This window comes from Coenobita brevimanus, chromosome 108, assembly GCF_032717465.1.
Source record: "Coenobita brevimanus isolate Jiangsu-jjx chromosome 108, ASM3271746v2, whole genome shotgun sequence".
In the NCBI taxonomy this organism is placed as follows: Eukaryota; Metazoa; Arthropoda; class Malacostraca; order Decapoda; family Coenobitidae; genus Coenobita; species Coenobita brevimanus.
In genome coordinates, this window is record NC_137061.1 from 8045670 (window position 1) to 8064552 (window position 18883).

The following is an 18883-nucleotide window of genomic DNA, read 5'->3' on the forward strand; positions in this document are numbered from 1 at the left end:
TCACAGTGGTAGTGAGCTGGGTGAGCGTGGGATTTTCTGAGGCACCACACATCACTAAACATGCAGCTCATGTCTGCATCTTTCAGAGAGAGAGAGAGAAAAAAAAAAATTTGTATAGGAAGATTTTAGTACAGTACTGTATTTATCTGTAGGATGGATGCTGGTGAGCAGATATATTATAATTTTGCTTTACTGTTTTGCATGATGATGTACAGAAAGAGAGTACAAGTGAGAGTGAGAGAGAAATTGAGCAAATAAAGGCACTAAAGCACTGTTTTTATTTGTAGGCTTGATGTGGTAAACAGACACATTGTAATTTAATTTCAGTGTATATGCAATCCATGATGATGTGCAGAGAGAGAGTGAGGGAGAGAGAGAGAGAGTACAAATGAAAGTGAGGGAGACCTTAAGCGAATAAAGGCACATGCTCTCTCCTCAGGCACGATGGTGGTGAGCCGGTTGAGTCTGGCGTTTTCTGAGACACTGCACACCACCAAACACGTGGCCCATGTCTGCCTCTTCCTCACCATTGTGCTGCTGTTTGAGGTGGGTGCCGGCGACCTGTGGGGGGACACGCCGGCATCACCTTCATACCCACCGCTTGTCATATTACTCTTCCAGATCTTACGTCTCCTCCCTCTTCTTGCACTGCCGCAGGTGGGTTAAGAGTTGTATGTTTAAACCTTAATGGTAGGTAGGGGTGTTTGCCTTCCACTCATTCAGTGTAGTGCAATCTGTAGGTGACTCAACATAGAGTGACATACCAGAACATTTCATGTAATCCATAAGCCAATTGTTACCAGTATGTTAGGAGGTAACGTTATAACCTTATGACATCTGGGTCCTGGTGGTCTAGTAGGGTAAGGTACTCAAAGAGGATGGAGTCTGGAAGGGTTTGCATTCAAGTAGTTGAGGTTTATTGCTCACATAATATCATTCAGGGGTAAATGAGGCTGGTCACCCTTGCCATAAATATGGAGGTTGACTAACCTTGCATCATACCCCTTTGCTCTTGATGGGGCAAAACAGGAATGAATAATAGGCAGATGTTTATACCTTTAACTATGGAGTGGAATGCAATCCCTTAATTTATGGAATGCCTGTGATTATTTGGTATGGTCAACATGCATCACACACTGTAGTTCATTTATTTTAACTCAGCAGGTATTTTTGTCCTTTTGTTCCTTATTTCCCAAACCTCAGTGGCAGAATAAGAAAATACTATGGCTCAACATCTTTTCCACAGCACTTTGTCATGATTAGAGCCACATTCTAGTGTTAATCTACTGTAGTGTTATGGCTCAGTATTCATGATGGAGCGATGGCAGTTGTACAGGTAGCTAAAGTGGGCACAGAGTGGAGCATAGTCACCATTGATATTGGAAGAACAGACACATCATTTTTGTCACATGCTTCTGAAATTATTGTCGGAAATTGTGAGTTTGCATTCTGTTTTGTAATTTATGGTTCAAGTGTATAGTACAGCCCTGATTATCATATTCTGAGTGATTTTTGAGGTTTCATAACACTTCTTCCTTATTGATTTATTCTACACATTACACATCATAATCCTCCTATAGTGTTAGTATACTGTAGCTCTTTCACTTTAACTAGGCCTAGATTTTCACCTTTTTGTTTCATATTTCACACAATTCATTGGTGGACAAAGACAATACTGCAGCTCCATATCCTTCCCACAGCACTTTTTTGTGATGACCATAATGCTCTAGTGTAAATCTATTATTACAACTAAGAGTTTAGGCCAGGATAAAATCAAAAGAGTATAGTAGTAATACCCCCAGGTTCAGTTGAAGTGTGCATCTGGTGGACTGCAGATTGAGGTAGCTCTTCGGTAATCTACCATCCATCTTACAGGGGATAGGGAAGCAGTTCAGGGACAGTTTATAATCAAGCAGCATACCTGCTTGGCTGTGTTGGTGCCAGTGCATGGAGGTGTCTTTCTTCGGCACCCAGTCCTCTCATATGATGCTGATGCAAACTGTCATGATATTAGAATTATATCAGTGGCATAAAAGAGAAAATTAGGTTTAATATGCACAACAAATTAATAAGGAAGAGGTGCCATGAAATCTCAGTGCATCACTCTGACACCTGCTGCTCTTCCAGATCTATTGCCTTCTTCCTGTCTTTGTGCTTATTACAGATGAAATACAGACCCCTGGGTAAACCCCTGGGTAAGATATAGATGAAAGTGGGCTGGCAGAGATTAGTGGTCCCCCCCACCCTCTGTTTTTATTTACTGGTTAAGATACAAAGAGCCTTTGGAGTTTTTAGTTTTTATTGCTCTGTGCAGCTTGCCTTGCCCTATCTGTAGGTAGGGAAACAGGTTGGGATGGTGATGATGATCATGATCATGATTAGGAGGAGGAGGAGGATGGTGGAGGCAGTGGTGGTGGTGGTGGTGGTGGTGGTAATGATTTAGACTTAAGGAAGGTCAGTGTCAACACCATCATACCCACTGATTGTCCCGCTACTCCTCCAGATCTTACGCCTCCTTGTGTTCCCACAGATCAAGCTGGAGAGGGATGCCTACGTGTGGTGGTCCCTCTATAATCCGGCAGCTTAACTGCCAGGTTATATTGTTGCTTTTTTCTTGCAGTCTGCCATTCTCCTTTTGGGGGATAGGGAAGTAGTTGAGGGTCATTTAAATAACCGTGAAGCTCAGCTACCTGTGCTAGGCTATATTAGTACCACTGTGTGAAGAGGTCTTTTTCCTGCACTGTTTATTAGGATGAAAGTGGGATTAGTCTGTTTTATTACATTGCATGGTAGCTCATATAACAAATGATGCCGGGTGGTTTAGTGGGTTAAGGCACTCTAACCAGACAGATCCTGTAGCTGAGGGGTGGTTGGAGTTCATTACTTACATAATGTTGCTCATGAGTTAGTGAGGCCGATCACCCTCACCTTTATTGTCAGGACTGAGCAGCCTAACCCCAGGCTCTTACACTCCTGTTAGGACAAGAAAAAAACATTGGCTGCTGCTGATGGTGGTGGTGGTGATAATTATACTTTGCTAATTTTGGTATTAATACTCCCACAGGCAGTATTTAACATGCTGGGTCTGATATGCTTCAATGCATTTCCTGAGCGTGCCAAGCTGAAGGGTTCACCACTCTTGGCTCCCTTCCTCTGTCTGCGAGTGGTGACACGGGGCGACTACCCTGATCTGGTGCGAAACAATGTCAACAGAAACTTGGGCACCTGCTTGCGGGTTGGCCTTGAGAAGTTCATGATTGAAGTTGTCACTGATAAGAAGATTGCTTTGCCAGAAAACCAGAGGATTAGACAGGTGGGTGATGACCTGTGGGAATGGGTTGTACAGTCATCTCATGTTTTGTGTTTTAACTCTGCAGGCTTGGGTTAAATGGAAATGAATAAAACATCAAAATGCAGTAGTGTAAGGTGTATGTTGGGATGATTGAAATAAATTTGTTGTTTAATTGTGTGAAGGTACATTTTAAATAAGTAGATACCAATGTTTGGTGGTGATTTGGGTCACTGCAGTAATTTTTTAAACAATCGTGTGTATGCCAATGATTTGATGTTGATTGCAGAGAATGAAAGGGAGGCGGAGGAAAGTTTTAGGAAATGTAGAGATGGTATGGGACACAAGGGCTTGAGAGTAAATGCAGATAAAACAAAAGTGATGGTATCTAGGGCTGGTGGCAGAACTGTCAAAGAAGAGGGAGAGTGGCCAAGTGCAGTTTGCCACAAGGGCATGGGAAGTAATTCCATCTTGTGCAGTGTTTGTGATAAGTGGGTTCATAAGAGATGTAGTGGTATTAGAGTTAGACTGTGAAATAATTCTGATTTCATGTGTGCAGTGTGTTAGGGAGAACATGTGGAGATTGTTAGGCACCAAAGGATTGATCTTGCTGGTGAGTCTCTCAAGTGTGTGGAAGAGTTTTGTTATTTGGGAGACATGTTGTGTGCTGGAGGTGGGGCAGGAGCTAGCTGTGTGGCTAGAGTGAGGAGTGGTTGGAAAAAGTTCAGGAACCTGTTGCCTCTGCTGACATTGAGAGAACTCTCCCTCTGTGCTAAAGACTCTTTGTATTCGACATGTGTTAGGAGTGTAATACTGTATGGTAGTGAGACCTTGACTGTAGAGGAAGAGGATATTAGCAGGCTGAAACGTACAGAAATGACAGTGATTTGGTGGATGTGCACTGCATCCCTAAGTGCAAGGCCTGGTGGGGCTAGGTTTACAATGGAAGAGTTGAGAGGTATGATGGGACTGGAGTGTATTGGTATTGTGATGAGGAGGGGTAGATTGAGGTGGTTTGGGCATGTGGAGAGGATGAGGGATGATAATTGGATGAAGAAAGTGAGAAATGTTAATGTTAAGGGTAGGGTTGCAAGAGGTAGACCGAGAAATACCTGGGATGAGGTCAATGAGAGTGACCTCAGGGATAAGGGACTGAATTAGGAGGCTGCTAGAGATTGAGCAGCATGGAGAGCTGTCATTAGGTGACCAAGGCCAATGCATGCATGCATGTTGGAGTCTTTAAAAACGAAAATGAATTGCATCATTAAATAATGGCTGTTGGGGTCCTTGTAGATGGGCTTTCATTATTCACAGATTTTTTTTATTTGTCTGTGTGTCTGTTCCCTGATACCCATGCGAAATGAGGAGTGACTATGCATGGTGAAAGAGTTAGAGCAAGACTTCATTTAGTAGAGATGGTTGTGCAGTGGCTCTCCTACATCCGAACTTTCTAGTTACCAACTTTCTGACATATATATATATATATATACTGTGTATATATATTACCAGATAACTTTTTTTTCTGAAAAGTATTTATTGAGCTGTTTTGTTAATGAAATCTGCAAAATACCGTACACTTGCTTGATATTGAATATTAAATGGTACAAGTATTAATGGTTAGATTTACTTGATGCTATTGGTACTGTAAAACTGATGTCCCAGTGTGTAGCTGTGTTGACATGTTTTCATGTGACTAAGATCTGCAACCTCTGTTAGCTTAGTTGATGGCAAGGTGTGGTCAGATTGGAGGAATGATTTGCCTTGTACCTATGGAAACTCACTTCTGCCTCATAACTAAGGATTGAAACAGGGATATGTCATGTCTCCATGGTTATTCAATCTGTATATGGATGGGGTAATAAAAGAGATACAAGGTAGGGCAGTGGATGTTGGAGCGGCCCTAATGAGAAAGGGAAGTGTTTGGAAACTCCCTGTTCTGTTGTTTGCAGATGATACTCTGTTGATAAGTGAAGACAAAGGGGAGCTGCAAGGCTTGGTGGATGAGTTTGGGAGAGTGTGTAAGAAATGGAATCTAAAGGTGTATGTAGGGAAGAGTTAAGTTATGGTCTTCGAGAGAAGTGAAGTCAATGAATGTACAGTGAGGTTGGATGAGGAGGAAACGGAAAATGTGAGTGCGTTTAAGTACTTGGGTAGTGTGATGAGTAAGAATGGAAGTTTAGAGGGTGAAATGCTTAAAAGGGTGCAGCAGGGAAGAGAGGTTGCTGGTTCCTTGAAAGCAGTGATAGGAAACAGGGAAGTGAGCATGAAAAAGTTACTAAGGTACATGACAGTATTGTGATACCACCTCTAACGTATGGAAGTGAAGCTTGGACCTTGTTGGAGGGACAGAAGCCAAGAGTGAGAGCAGTGGAAATGAGTTATTTGAGAGGAGCCTGTGGAGTCACATGGAGAGACAGACTGACAAATGAGGAAGTAAAGGAATGTTATGATGTGGATGTGATAGGAAGCGTTAGGAGAAACACACTGAAGTGGTTTGGCCATGTGGAGAGGATGGAGAGTGAGAGACTAACAAGGAGAGTGTACGTGAGTGAGGTGGAAGGGGGAAGTGGGAGGGGGAGGCCAAGGATGAGATGTAGGGATGGAGTGGAGAGGCATATGAGAGAGGGGAGTGTGAGCTGGGAGCAGGGCATTGAAATGGTGGGGGACAGGGCGACATAGAGGCGGTTTGTTTGTGGCCACCCCTTACGGGATTAAAGCGTCTGGCAATAGATAGATAGACAGATAGAACTGAGGGTCACCATGTATCATACAAACACAACTTAGTATTCAAGTTGTGCAGGTGGCCCAGTTCTATCTGATGAAAGCAAACCGGCTACAATTAATTTTAACATGAAGTTTTTGAGTTAGGAACCACATATTATAACCAAAATATTCTAATATTTGGGGGAAATGTGTTGAAATATTACCATATGGTTCATTAAATGCATCAGAGATGTGTTCCAAAATATCTGTAGCACATAATATACTCTTAACCCAACAGAGATTCCTAATCCCTTTCAGCCCAGTTGATGGCTAAGTGTATTTAGACTGGAGTGTTGATTTGACTAACAACCAAGGAGACTCAGAGCTAAGGCTTATTGATTTTCTTGCAACTGTGACCCTGGTAGTGACCCAGGTTCTATCAGATGAAAGCAAACTGACTACAGTATATCATGATTTTTTTATCAGTTGAAGCATCATGTGACAGTACTCTATATCGTACTGAGGAATGAACAGTAAAAGATATTGATAAAAAATAAGTAAAAAAAAAAAAATGATAAATAATATTTCAAATCAGCTGAAGGGATGGGATAGAGGGGTATGCATTAATCCCTCAAACCATTATTCATACATTTTTCCACTTTATCCGGACAAAATGCTTGCGTTTGGGTGGAAATTATGGCCAAGAGGACATATTCCCCTGGCAGGGCCATTTTTTTTCATGTTTTTTTCATGTCACTGCAGGGTATGGCCCAGCAGTGGTGATTGGTTGTCTGTGGTTGATGGGTCTGCTTGATGATAGTAATTGCATGACTGTGGTTTATAGGTCTGCTTGACCAGATAGAGAATTGTAAAAAACACCAGGAATAAGTGTTGAATGATGTACTATAGTGGCCTTTTACAGTGGCGTTCAGAGTTATGGTATGTACAAATGGGGGCCAGGGGAGAAATCCATTATCCAGACAGATCCACTGTCCAAACATGCCATTGGCTCTATTACATCAGATATTTGAGGGATTACTGCGTTAGAGAGGTGGTGTGAGGTGGAGAGATGGCAGCCTGATGGCAGCCTACAGGGTGATATGGGGGTAATTCATGTGTAGTCACCCCATCTGGGATTAGGGCATTTGGTTATAAATGTATAAAACACCTCATTCTCTTAGACCCAACAAAGGTTTGGATGATGATGATGATGATGATGATGAACAATTTTGTACCTGCAGGTGGTAGTGCCATCAAGCTACCGTCCAAAGAGTGGTGCACTGTTCAAGGCACGTGCACTGCAGTACTGTCTAGAGGAGGACATCAATTTGCTGGCCGACACGGACTGGATTGTGCACCTGGATGAAGAAACGCTGGTGACTGAAGCGGCCATAAGGGGCATACTTAACTTTGTCATTGAAGGAAGGCATCAGTTTGGCCAGGTGAGAGAAAGAGAGAGAGAGAGAGAAGGAGAGGGAGAGGGAGAGAGAGAGCCATTTGCTGGCTGACAGGATGCTAAGTGATTTGTGCGGCAGCATGAAGAGACGCATCATTGTGGTCAGTTAATGCCAAAAACCCGAATCTTGATTTAACTGGACTTTATTAGCTAAAATGCAGTGTTTAATGACACACACACAAAAGACAACACACACACACACACACGCACACTCAGTTGAGAGAATGAAAGGAGCCTCATGTATTTTGTGCCTGTGGACAGAAATATACTTGGAATTTTTTTCAATACTGGGGTGGTGAGAAGATGATGCAAAGGTTTATGTAGTGTAGATTATGGTATACAAATTGAAATTGGTGGGAGCTTAGAGGATAACTAATTTGAGGAGTACTCAGTGTGATGATTAAAAATAGAGACAAACAGTGACAAATAACTCAGTGAACTGAGAGCAACTGAATTTGGAAAATTTCTGGAGTGCCAGCAGGGAGTGTATGGTTAGGAATACTAAAACTGCGTGTACAGGTAGTGTTGCAAGGGTGGCAATTATAGTTCCTTCACTGTAACTTGGCCTAGATTTTTGTCTTCTGTAGCTTCATTTAAATACTTCTAGTGACAGAAAAAGACAATACTACAGCTGGACATCCTTTCCTCAGCACTCTTTGAGACTTTTTATATTGTAGTGTTAATCTTTTGCTACAGCTCAGGATTTGAGATGGACAAATGGCATTGTTGGACCAGGTTTGAGTGAAGAGTGCAGCAAGAAAAGTAGAGCTTGGTGGGATATCTATGTTGAAGGAGTAGTGGTTGTAAAGAGCTTGGTAAGATATCGAGGTTGAAGGAGTAGTGGTTGTAGAGAGCTTGTTGGGATGTCATGATTGTAGTGGAAGTAAAGAGGAAGAAGTGGGTAGGAAAAGAGCAGTGGAAGTAAAGAGGAAGAAGTGGGTTGGGTGGATGTAAGAAGGGAATTTAAAGAAAGAGAGAGTTTACTGAGAGTAAGATATGTGAAGGTTGGTGAAAAGGAAGAAGAAAATCATAAGTAATGATTTTGTAGAAGAAGATAGCATAAACCTCTGTGCTCTGAAAATAAAAAACTATTGTGGAAAGAAGTGCATAGATGTAGAATGGAATGGACATCTGCAAACAGAAGTAGGAGAGATGGTGGTCAGATTGTTAGGGAAGTGATCTGCTGTCTGAAAGAATGCGAGTTCAGTGCCAGGCCTTGGCAAGAAACAGTGTGATTATGTAAATTTTATTATAACAGACTTTACTGATTATCCACAGGACCTGCTGATATGTCATAAAAACATCCCCACTAATACCATTACACCAGCTCTGAATGAGACAGCCTTAGCACATAGAGTATTCAGTGTAGAAGATGGTTATTAGTGCCCAAGTGGTTACATGTGAAGGTGTGTGGCATTTAAGAGGAATACTGTGCCTTAGGGAATAGGTTACAAAGTCTGTGCCCAGACTACATGCACACACAAAAAAAAGTCAAATAAGATATAGACAGAGAATGAGGAAGTGAAGGAGCATTATGGTGCTGCTGTGGGTGTGTTAGAAAGCATTCAAAGTACAGTACCTTGTGATGGTTTTGTTATTTTGGAGAGAATGTATGAGTTAGGTGGAGGGGGGAGGGGAAGATTGAGGATTAGATGGAAGGATGGAGTGGAGAGGTACAGTATATGAGAGAGGGGAATATGAGTTGGAAAGACAGAAGCCTGATGGTGGAGGACAGGGTGACGTAGAGGTTGTGGCCTCCCTTTCCGAGATTCAGGCATCTGGCTGCATGTCGATAGATACAGATATCTTTTGTTTTTGCAGGGGTTGATCACATACGCCAATGAGAACATTCAGAATTGGTTCACCACCCTGGCAGACAGCTTCAGGGTCTCAGATGACATGGGCAAACTGCGGTTCCAATTCAAGATGTTCCACAAACCGCTGTTTGGGTGGAAAGGCTCGTATGTTGTGACTCAGGTGAGGTTCTTGCTGTATCCGTGTAGGTATGATGATGTCTCTCCTCTCGTAATCATTTTATCATCGTGTATTTGGATTTTACATCTGTTTTCTGTGTAATGGGGGTCAGATGAGTTAACCTGATAGCACTCCTTCATTTTGCACTGTTCAGCACCAGCTATTTGTATTGTAATACCTCTAGATCTAAGGACAGGATGTACCACATCATCCCATGTCATCTTAGTCTACCTCTCCATCAACAGCCCAGCACCTCCATACTTCTTCACCTCCTCACCCAACTCCCCTGGTCCATCCTCTCAACATAACCAAACCATTTCAGTCTCCTCCTTTCAGCTTCTTTCCTGATGCTCTCCACTCCCAGCCATCTTCACAGTTCCTTTAATGATAGCTCATCGTCTGGCTTTACTCCACACACCCATCAGATCATTTTCATATCATTTCATTTCACCTTCACAATATCCTGTTTTACACCCTGTGTTTCACATCCATACAACATTACACTGGTAATACAGGCACCAAACATTTTCCCATTTGTGGAGAGTGAAAACACTTGAGATGTCAAGATAAGCAACAGTTATCTGAACTCTGTGCCTTCTGTGCCGTGCCCTAAGGCTCCAGAAAAGATATCACAGGATTGGCAGTTACACTGCTGCCACTGACACCACCACCACCAAATGGATGGGGTGATGGGGTGAAGCAGGAGTTCAGAGAACAAGAAAAAATGTGATTGAAAACCATCAGAGGAAAGACAGCCCATTTCAGTGGGCCATATTTTCATTCATCCATTATTCAAGCCACCCAAATCATGTCTCCACCATACAAGCATAAACACACACACACACTTACATGCTTCATACCACCTGTCAGCTGTTACCATTTTAGATATTTTTACCTGCCTATCAGACTGGGGCAGAGCGACGAGTGACATTTGATCACGGTCCTGACGGCAGTGTAGCAGAGGACAACTTCTTTGGCATGGTGGCACTGAGGGAAGGATACTCGTTTGACTTCATTGAGGGTGAGATGTGGGAGAAGTCACCATTTACCATTTATGACTTCCTGCAGCAGCGAAAAAGATGGCTACAGGGCATCATCTTGGTGGTGCATAGTCCACAGATCCCAGTAAGTTTTATTTTATATATATTTTCACTGTTTCACCTGTGCCTGCTACAGTACAAATACAAAATACAACTCACAAACAACCCACTATGTCCATAAAATACAACTCACAAACAATCCATTATGCCCACAAAATGCAACTCACAGACAATCCACTGTGCCCACAAATTATAACTCCCAAACAATCCACTATGCCCACAAAATAAAACTCACAAACAATATACTATGACACAACTCACAAACAATATACTGTACCATACTATGCCCACACAGGATTGTACCATCCCACACCACAGCACACTTACCTCATGCACTACACAGTCACAGCATAGACAGTCCTTTAACATAAGCTCGACAAAAGATCTCTAGGAGTGCTTGGTTGAATTGACAGTTTCTCTGTGGTCCACCGGGTTCATGTCGAGATGAGTGTGGGTTAGGAAATACTAGTAATACATACAAATGAAAGCAGTAAGTGTCATCCCCCAGCAGACTATATCATGGGTTAGTGAACAGTTCCACTCAGCCTAAAATGAAACAGACAGGTATATGGGAGGTGAGATTTCTAGTGAGTTCACAGTGACTTGATGAAGTCAGTGGAAAGTGATAGACAGCTCTGGCCTATATGTCTCTGGCTCATGGTTTGTGCGTGCTGGAGGCACATAATTATTTCCTCAGTCTGGACTGGTTGTCTAGTGGTTAGAATACCCTATTTGGAGTTAAGACCTTGCAAATACTGTATATGATCCTCAGGAGCTGATGGAGGTTCTTTGATTACATGATGCCACCAGGGTAAGCAGGCTGATCATCTGCTCAAAACCCCTTCCATCCAGTGATGTATTTTAAAGTTATATTTTCTTCCACTGGATGATATTATTCAGCTTGACCCATTCAGTCCAGTGATGCAATTTGTATTATAAAGTTTTGCTCTCCCGACAGTCATACACAGCTCAGAGGAGACTTCAAAAACTGGAGCTAGATATAACCTTCATTTACCCATTGAATGCAAGAACCTTAAGTTGAATGAAGTTTTTTTGGAGATAAGAGCAGAAGCTAAAAACACATCACCAGCTTCAAGGGGTTAAGAAAGATCATTAAAACTAGAGGAGTTAAGGCGGCGTCACACTGGGCCAAAAGTGGCTAACAATCAAGCCAGTTTTGTGAGCCGCTAGCCAAACTGACCCACGGTGAGCGAGATTTCACCTGCGAGGTGAAATGGATAACAATTTTTGCTCACAGCTTGTTGGTGGGATTAGAACCCAAATGAGCCTATATTAATTTTGTAATTAGTGTGAATATATCCTGTTATCACGGAAAGAAACTTTAACAAAAACTGTTAAGTATATAAAAAATAATTCTTGTGGTTTTCATTTATTTCAATTCTTTCCTTGTGACAAGAAATCAATTTTCGGACACTGGTGACCAGCCACGGAGGCTGCTTTGTTTCCAAACAGCACGAGGAAAGCAGATTGTGACCAGTATTTGATATGGATCCTGTGGCAAGGAAAACTCTACTAGACTGCCGTGTGGCTCTGGGTTTGCTGGAGTATGTGAGGTGGTTGCAGAAACTGAGGATAAGGGTGTGGGTACGCCATTGTGATTTGTTTACAAATGACCACGAGGCGTCAAGGCGGACGACAGTGCTAGCCGTTTCAGCTCGCAAAAGCACTCGCATGTGATGGAAACTTGACTTTGCTAGCTGTTTCACCTCACAAAAGCTGTTTGCATGTTAGTCACTTTTGGCCCAGTGTGACACTACCTTTAGATATAACATTCTGTAACCCATTCACCATTCTGTCATTGGGGAACAGGTAGCAGGAAGGAAATGAGAAAATGTGTCATTGAATTTAAGGGACTGAATGGACTAAGCTAATCTAACCTCAGGCCCATATACTTCATAAGAGGCCGTTGCAATTTTAATATGAGGATCAAAAGTTTGCCCACACTTCTGTGCCAGCAGTGATGATGGAAGGTGTCACATGAAATATTGCCACTTGTATATGGTAGCAGTATGATGCATGGTGGTCTAGTGGATTAAGGTGCTTCAGTTGTATGAGGCCCGCAAGAGTTTACATCCAAGGGGTCATTGGGATTTATTGTTCACATAATGCCATTCAGGGGCAAATGAAGTTGGTCTCCTTTATGTTAAATGTTGGAACTAAGTAGGCCAGCTTTAGGACCCTACACTCCTAATTGGGCAGACAAGGATTGGGTGATGTATAGATGGATTGATAGCAATGGGCAAACAACAAATGCATATGAAAAAGAAGGATTCTCTGGTGTTTAGGGAGGAATGAAAAATATGGAAGGAAAAAGTCAGTGCTGGCAGGAAATTGTTTGAGAACTTTTGCTCATAAAAATATGTCTTCTTCATAAATGGCCTTTTTTATTGCTTGATTTTTAATAAAACCCAGATTAAATAAGTGTGCTTTCTTAAGTTCCATTGTTATCTGTAAATCTTATTATCCAGTTTTATGCAGTTCACTGTGATGGTTGTACTGTATATAAAAATCAGTGATATTTCAGAAGACATCCATGGCAGATATTCAGGGCTGCCTGCAGTGGTAAGCAGCCAATTCCATTTTTTTTTTTTTTTTCCCCCAATAACAATGGAGGAAGGAAAAACAAATGAAAAAAAAAAAAAAATCCATACACCAGATTACCGGTGTCCTCTGTTCATAAAATATCTGTAACAGTTATACTTGAATAGCTGTGGGTTAAAATTTGGAGGGAAACAACTCTGGGGAAGCGAGTTCCAGAGAGATGCAGTTCGGCGAATGAAAGAATTCTGATAGGTAGAAGTTCTGCAATATGGCTGAGTGACATTCCAGTCATGAGCGCTAACAGATGCCCGTGTAGCACGAGGGAAGGCATGGAGAGGTGGCAACATGGATGCAACTTCGTCTGAGCATTTGCCAAAAAAATATCTGTAAAATAATGCAAGGGAGGCAACATTCCTTCTTACTTGCAGAGGAGATAGTTTATTTGTAATGGCAGGGTTGTTAATAATTCTAACAGCTTTGTTCTGAATTTTGTCTAGTTGTTTTAATGCAACCTCTCCACATCCATTCCACAAGGGTGAGCAATATTCAAGCTGAGAGTGCACATGACTCTTATAAGTTATAGCTAACTACTCATCTTCGAAGAAGTTATGGACTGTGTACAATAATCCTAGTTTCTTTGAGGCGGTTTTAGCAAGTGATCCAACATGAGAGGTCCAGCTGAGGGCATTGTTAAGTGAGATGCCAAGAATTTCAATACTTTTGGAGATGGGAATATTAGTAGCACTGAAGGTAATGTATGACTCTAGCAATATCTGGCTATTAGTAAATTGTATAAACAGGTAAGCCCTTAATTCATGCAAGGGTTACGTTCCCAGACCCTTCGCGTATGTGGTAAATTCGTGTATACGTTCTGCCCTTGTGTGCACATAATTACGCATGTCTACTAAGTATATTACATCTGAATAATACTGTTTATGCACTACATACAGTGCACCTTATAAACTAACATAAAGTATGAAAAACAACAAAAACGTAAGAAATTTAACACTGAAACCTGACAAGCATAGGCGTAGGTGGAGACACTTCTGCAGTCTGGTGCACAAGCCCTCACTGCCTCCCATATGCTACATTCTGCCTTCTTTATTGTCCAAACAGTTGACTCATTCACCCCAAACACACGGTTCCAAGCCAGTTCACAGGCGTAGGTGGAGACACTTCAGCACAGTCTGGTGCACTAGCCCTCACTGCCTCCCGTATGCTACATTCTGCCTTATGCTACGTTCTCCTTCTTTATTTTAAGAACAGTTGACTCGCTCCAAACACATGGTACTGAGACAATTCACCATGAAGTCAATTCACCTTCAAAACATGGACGATTCCCTGTCATTCTATAAATATACTTATTATTGATTAATTAATACTTTAATAACTAATTTTCAGGGGGATTTTATAACTCATATAAGTAAAAAACTAGTGTACTGTACTTGCTAAATAAACTGGTATGTAAATAAAAGACAGGGAATCATCCTGACAGAGAATTGTCGCCGACTTTCCTCCCTTAAGTTTGTCCAACACTTTAACTTTCTCTGTCAGCAACATAACTTTACGAGTCCGTTTTGGTGTGTTACCACATACATCACTAGCACTATGCTTAGGCCCCATGTTGGCAGACAAGGCAAGCAATCACTGGAAGGCAGAAAAATAAGCAACAAATAACGATTCGCGAGTCATGCATGGTTCGACCGTCGGATTCAAACTGACTGTGTGGTGCGTGGTAGATCGACCTCACACACACACACACATACACACATATGCACACGGGCAGCAGGTAGGCATTTTTATATTTTATTTATGTCTCTTGTATATTAAAATTATTTATTTGAATACTATAATTTTATGTTTTAATTATTGTACGAAAAATTCATGGATAACCGAAATTGCGTGAAAAAAGTTCGCGTGAATTAAGGGATTACTTGTATTTAGTTTTACTAGCATTAAAAGAGACAAGGTTGTTTTGTCCCCATTCACTGATCGTAGGTAGGTCTTGATTTATGGAAATGGCTGTAGTGAGTTGCAAGGTAGAGATATTAGACTTTGTAAATGGGTGTCTGAGTGTGAATGAACTATGTAGTGTTGAGTCATCTCTGTATGAATGGATGGGATTGTAGGTGACAGATAAGAGATCATTAATATGAACCAGGAATAGGGTTGACACCAGAGCTGACCCCTGCGGCACGCCGGCGATAATTGAGTGGAAATTGGAATATACATCATCTACTTTTACTCTTATTTTCCTGTCACTAAGATATGAAGAAATCAAAGGAACAAAAGACATTAGTCCATAGCAAGGGAGTTTGGACAGCAGGGAACGGTGCCATACACTGTCGAAAGCTTTAGAAATATCAAGAGCTATTGCATGAGTTTCTCCATGTAGATCAGTTAATTGATGGATGGTATGAGTTAGGAGATTGAGTATGTCAATGATGGATCTTTCGTGGCAGAAACCATATTGTCTATCACATATTAAGTTGTTGGATTCAAGATGTTAAACAATATGCTTATTAATTAAAGTTTCAAATACCTTACCATGAGAAGATGTGACAGCTATTGGTCTGTAATCAGACGGGTCAGAGGAACTTCCTTTCTTCGAAATTGGGTGGATATTGGCTTCTTTCCATGAATTTGGTAATAAAGAAGTACGTATGCATAGTCTGAATAATTTAGCTAGAACAGAGGCAAGTTCAGGGGAACACTTTTTTAAAACAATTGGCGGAATTCCATCTGGGCCTGGAGCTTTGTTGGTAGGTAAATTGTCTAGGATGGATTTTACGTATCTTGTCTGTATTTTAAGTGGGGCAATTTCGGGAGAGTCAAGTTCTATTCTATGGTAGAGTTTCTGGCAAATGTACTGGCAAAGATATTTGCTTTCCCACGCGGGGTCATTTGTAATGTTGCCATCTGAAGATTTTATTGGGGGAATGGAAGATGACTTGTTAAAGTTATTATTGAAAGAATTAAGAGTTGACCAGAATATTCTGTTGTCATAAGGGTTGTTAATTAGTTTTGATGCTTGCTTTTGAAGAAAGCTTGATTTAGCTAGATTTAATACAGCTTTTGCATGATTTCTAACAATTTTAAATTGAGAGAGTGATTCGATGTTTTTGATTTTAAGTAAGAGTTATATGCTAATGACTTTTTGGCTGTTGCTCTGGCACAGTTGCTATCAAACCATTTTGGAGAGTTTAATCTTTTAGTGAACTGTTGACTTTGTATGAATAAATCCATACCAGCTAGTATTAAGTCGCAAATGTGGGACTGGGTAGAACTGGGAAATAGGCTGGTCATCTACCTTTAGATATACTGGACTATGGATGCCTAGCCTCAGGTCCCAACACCTGGAGGGGAGTAATAAGGGAGTCACTGTTAATTTTTTAAAATTATATTTTCCTTAATGTTTTTTCAGCTCATAGTGAATAGATTAATGTCACTGAAATATTTACCTCACCCCATCTTTTAAGTGGGAATTAGAATTGGTGATAATATCTGTGAATGACTGATAAGGATAAATTATCATGGTGAATGTGTCATTGTTGCTGTTGTTGTTGGTTCAGGCTCATCTGAATGCAAACATAATGGACTGCAAACTGAAGTTGTCTTTGTCCTGTAGTCCACCATTCTCCTTTCAGAAGGCAGAGAGGGAGTTGAGGAATACTTGTAAAAGTAGGCAGCAGAGGTGAAGGTTTCAGTCACCAGCACCTTGATGATGATGTTAAGCAGTGGTGCAGCCAGAGAGGTGCCTCTCGGAAATATACTTGCCCACCCAAAACTCTGGTGGAATACCCTCATGTCTGCCCACCCCAAATGTATGGCTGAATATGCCCACAACATTGACATCTTTGGTAGCCATTAGCAACTCTGGTGGAGGGGGGGGGGATGCCATGGTCAGTTAGAGATGACTGCATTTTGTTTTTTACTGATTCTCTCTCTCTCTCTCTCTCTCATGAAGTTCTTAGTACAGTATTCAGTTTTTTCAACATATGTGACTTCTGTATTATATTGTATTTACCTCCCGTTGAACACCATTATTTTTTTTATTTTAATATATTTTAAAATTGGCCATTTTTATAAATAAGATATAGATTTCTTTTTTTTTAATGTGGTTCTATGGATAATGAATGTCAGAAATTAATTTTCCATGGTTTTATTATACTGTACAGTAAAGCATTAGGTGATGATGATGTAAAGCATTTTAAAAGCTCATATTGGTTTTTAATGGCTATATGGCCAAATTTTGGAATGCTTGTTATATAAAGCTCAGCAGCCACAGGATTAAAGATATCACTGTGGGCTCCCTCATAATAGGCTTGACCACCCCAGTGCAAATTCCTGGCTGCGACCCTTATGGTAACGGGTTTGTTTGTGTGTTTCAGGTCAGTACCAAGTGGCTGCTGGCTGTGTCGCTGTACTCGTGGATCACTATGCCCCTGGCCCTCGCGTCGGTCATCCTCAGCACCATATATCCAGTTCCCGTCCCTGCCCTCTTGAACGTGATTGCGGCGTTCGTGGGCGGGGTCAATGTTTATATGTACATATTTGGCGTCATAAAGTCGTTTCGTGTGGACCGTTTGGGCTGGCTGCGGATGGCAATGTGCATGGCCGGGGCGCTGATAACCATGCCGTTTAACTTTCTGGTGGAGAATATAGCGGTCATTAGAGGTTTGGTGGGTAACAAGCACAAATTCTATATTGTGAATAAGATAAGCGGTGCCCCGGATAAGGTTGTTAGTATTGTATAAGTCTGTCTGCCTAGTCATGTTTACACGTTTTCTCTCTCCTCTGTACAGTACTTGCTGCAGCCTACCAGCACAACCACTGCCTGTCAACACACTACACTTGCTCACCTACTTACAAACTTATGAAGATGCAAACTGGTTTTGAGAAGTTTTGGTTGATTTATTTTCCAGTAAAATTAACAATGTTCTCTTCAGCATACAGGTTCAGATGCATGTAAAGAGCTACTAAATTTGTTTGGACGAATCAGTGCTTTTGAGGATTGAAGGACCAAACTATTATTATTATTATTATTGTTGTTGTTATTAATACTGTGCATACTGTATCACCATATTTTATCTCCCTGACAAAACTGTTTTTAGTAAGTTAACAGTACTTACTGTAAGTGTTGTTGATATAGATTACAACTTAACAACTGAAAAAAAGCCTAGGGATATCGTATTTAGCCTCAGGTAATATAATGGATTTATTTTTACCTGATGGAACTGGGCCACTTCCACTACATAAGTACTGACACTTCTCCCACAACTTGAATACTGAGTTGTGGTTGTGTGAAATATGGTGAGCTTTAGTTATGAGATGGGAATAGTCTCTTTGGTTACTAGTGAAATCATCACTCCAGTCTGATTACAGTTGGCCATCAGCTGAGCTGAAAGGGGTCATGAAACTTTGTTAGGTTACAGCAAACACAACATAGCAAATTTTGACTTTTTTGATTGATGAAGCAACTTTCAGAATCAATTAAGTTTGTAAGTGGAGGAGCAAATGTACAGTCAATAAGAATACAGAACCAAATTTGTTGACATAGACCCCCATCGTTTTTGCGAAATGTGTCGGTTTACACTGTGTGCAGTTTTCATCCATCAAATTTGCTGGTTTACTCTATTGCAGGATTTAATAGCATGTTCTGAATGGCTGCGGAGATAATTAACACCTTTGCTGTGGCAATTTATTCTGTATATTGCACCTGTGTCCTCTTGTAGGCTAGAAATGCAAAGTACAGTACTGTATATCATTATGAAAATGATATAAATAGCATACATGAGA

The 18883-nt window shown here is 41.1% G+C and overlaps 1 protein-coding gene across 1 annotated transcript in view; it reads left to right on the top strand.

Annotated features, from left to right (window-relative positions):
• The window catches only part of egh (beta-1,4-mannosyltransferase egh), a 180211-nt gene extending 162370 nt beyond the window's left edge, over window positions 1-17841 (top strand). The window contains exons 3-8 of the mRNA XM_080285842.1: window positions 440-657; window positions 3065-3313; window positions 7234-7434; window positions 9270-9425; window positions 10329-10547; window positions 17476-17841. Of these exons, the coding sequence (XP_080141968.1) occupies window positions 445-657; window positions 3065-3313; window positions 7234-7434; window positions 9270-9425; window positions 10329-10547; window positions 17476-17841 (1404 nt within the window). The 5' untranslated portion in view covers window positions 440-444. The remainder of the gene's footprint in view (window positions 1-439; window positions 658-3064; window positions 3314-7233; window positions 7435-9269; window positions 9426-10328; window positions 10548-17475) is intronic.
• Window positions 17842-18883: the final 1042 nt, after the last annotated feature.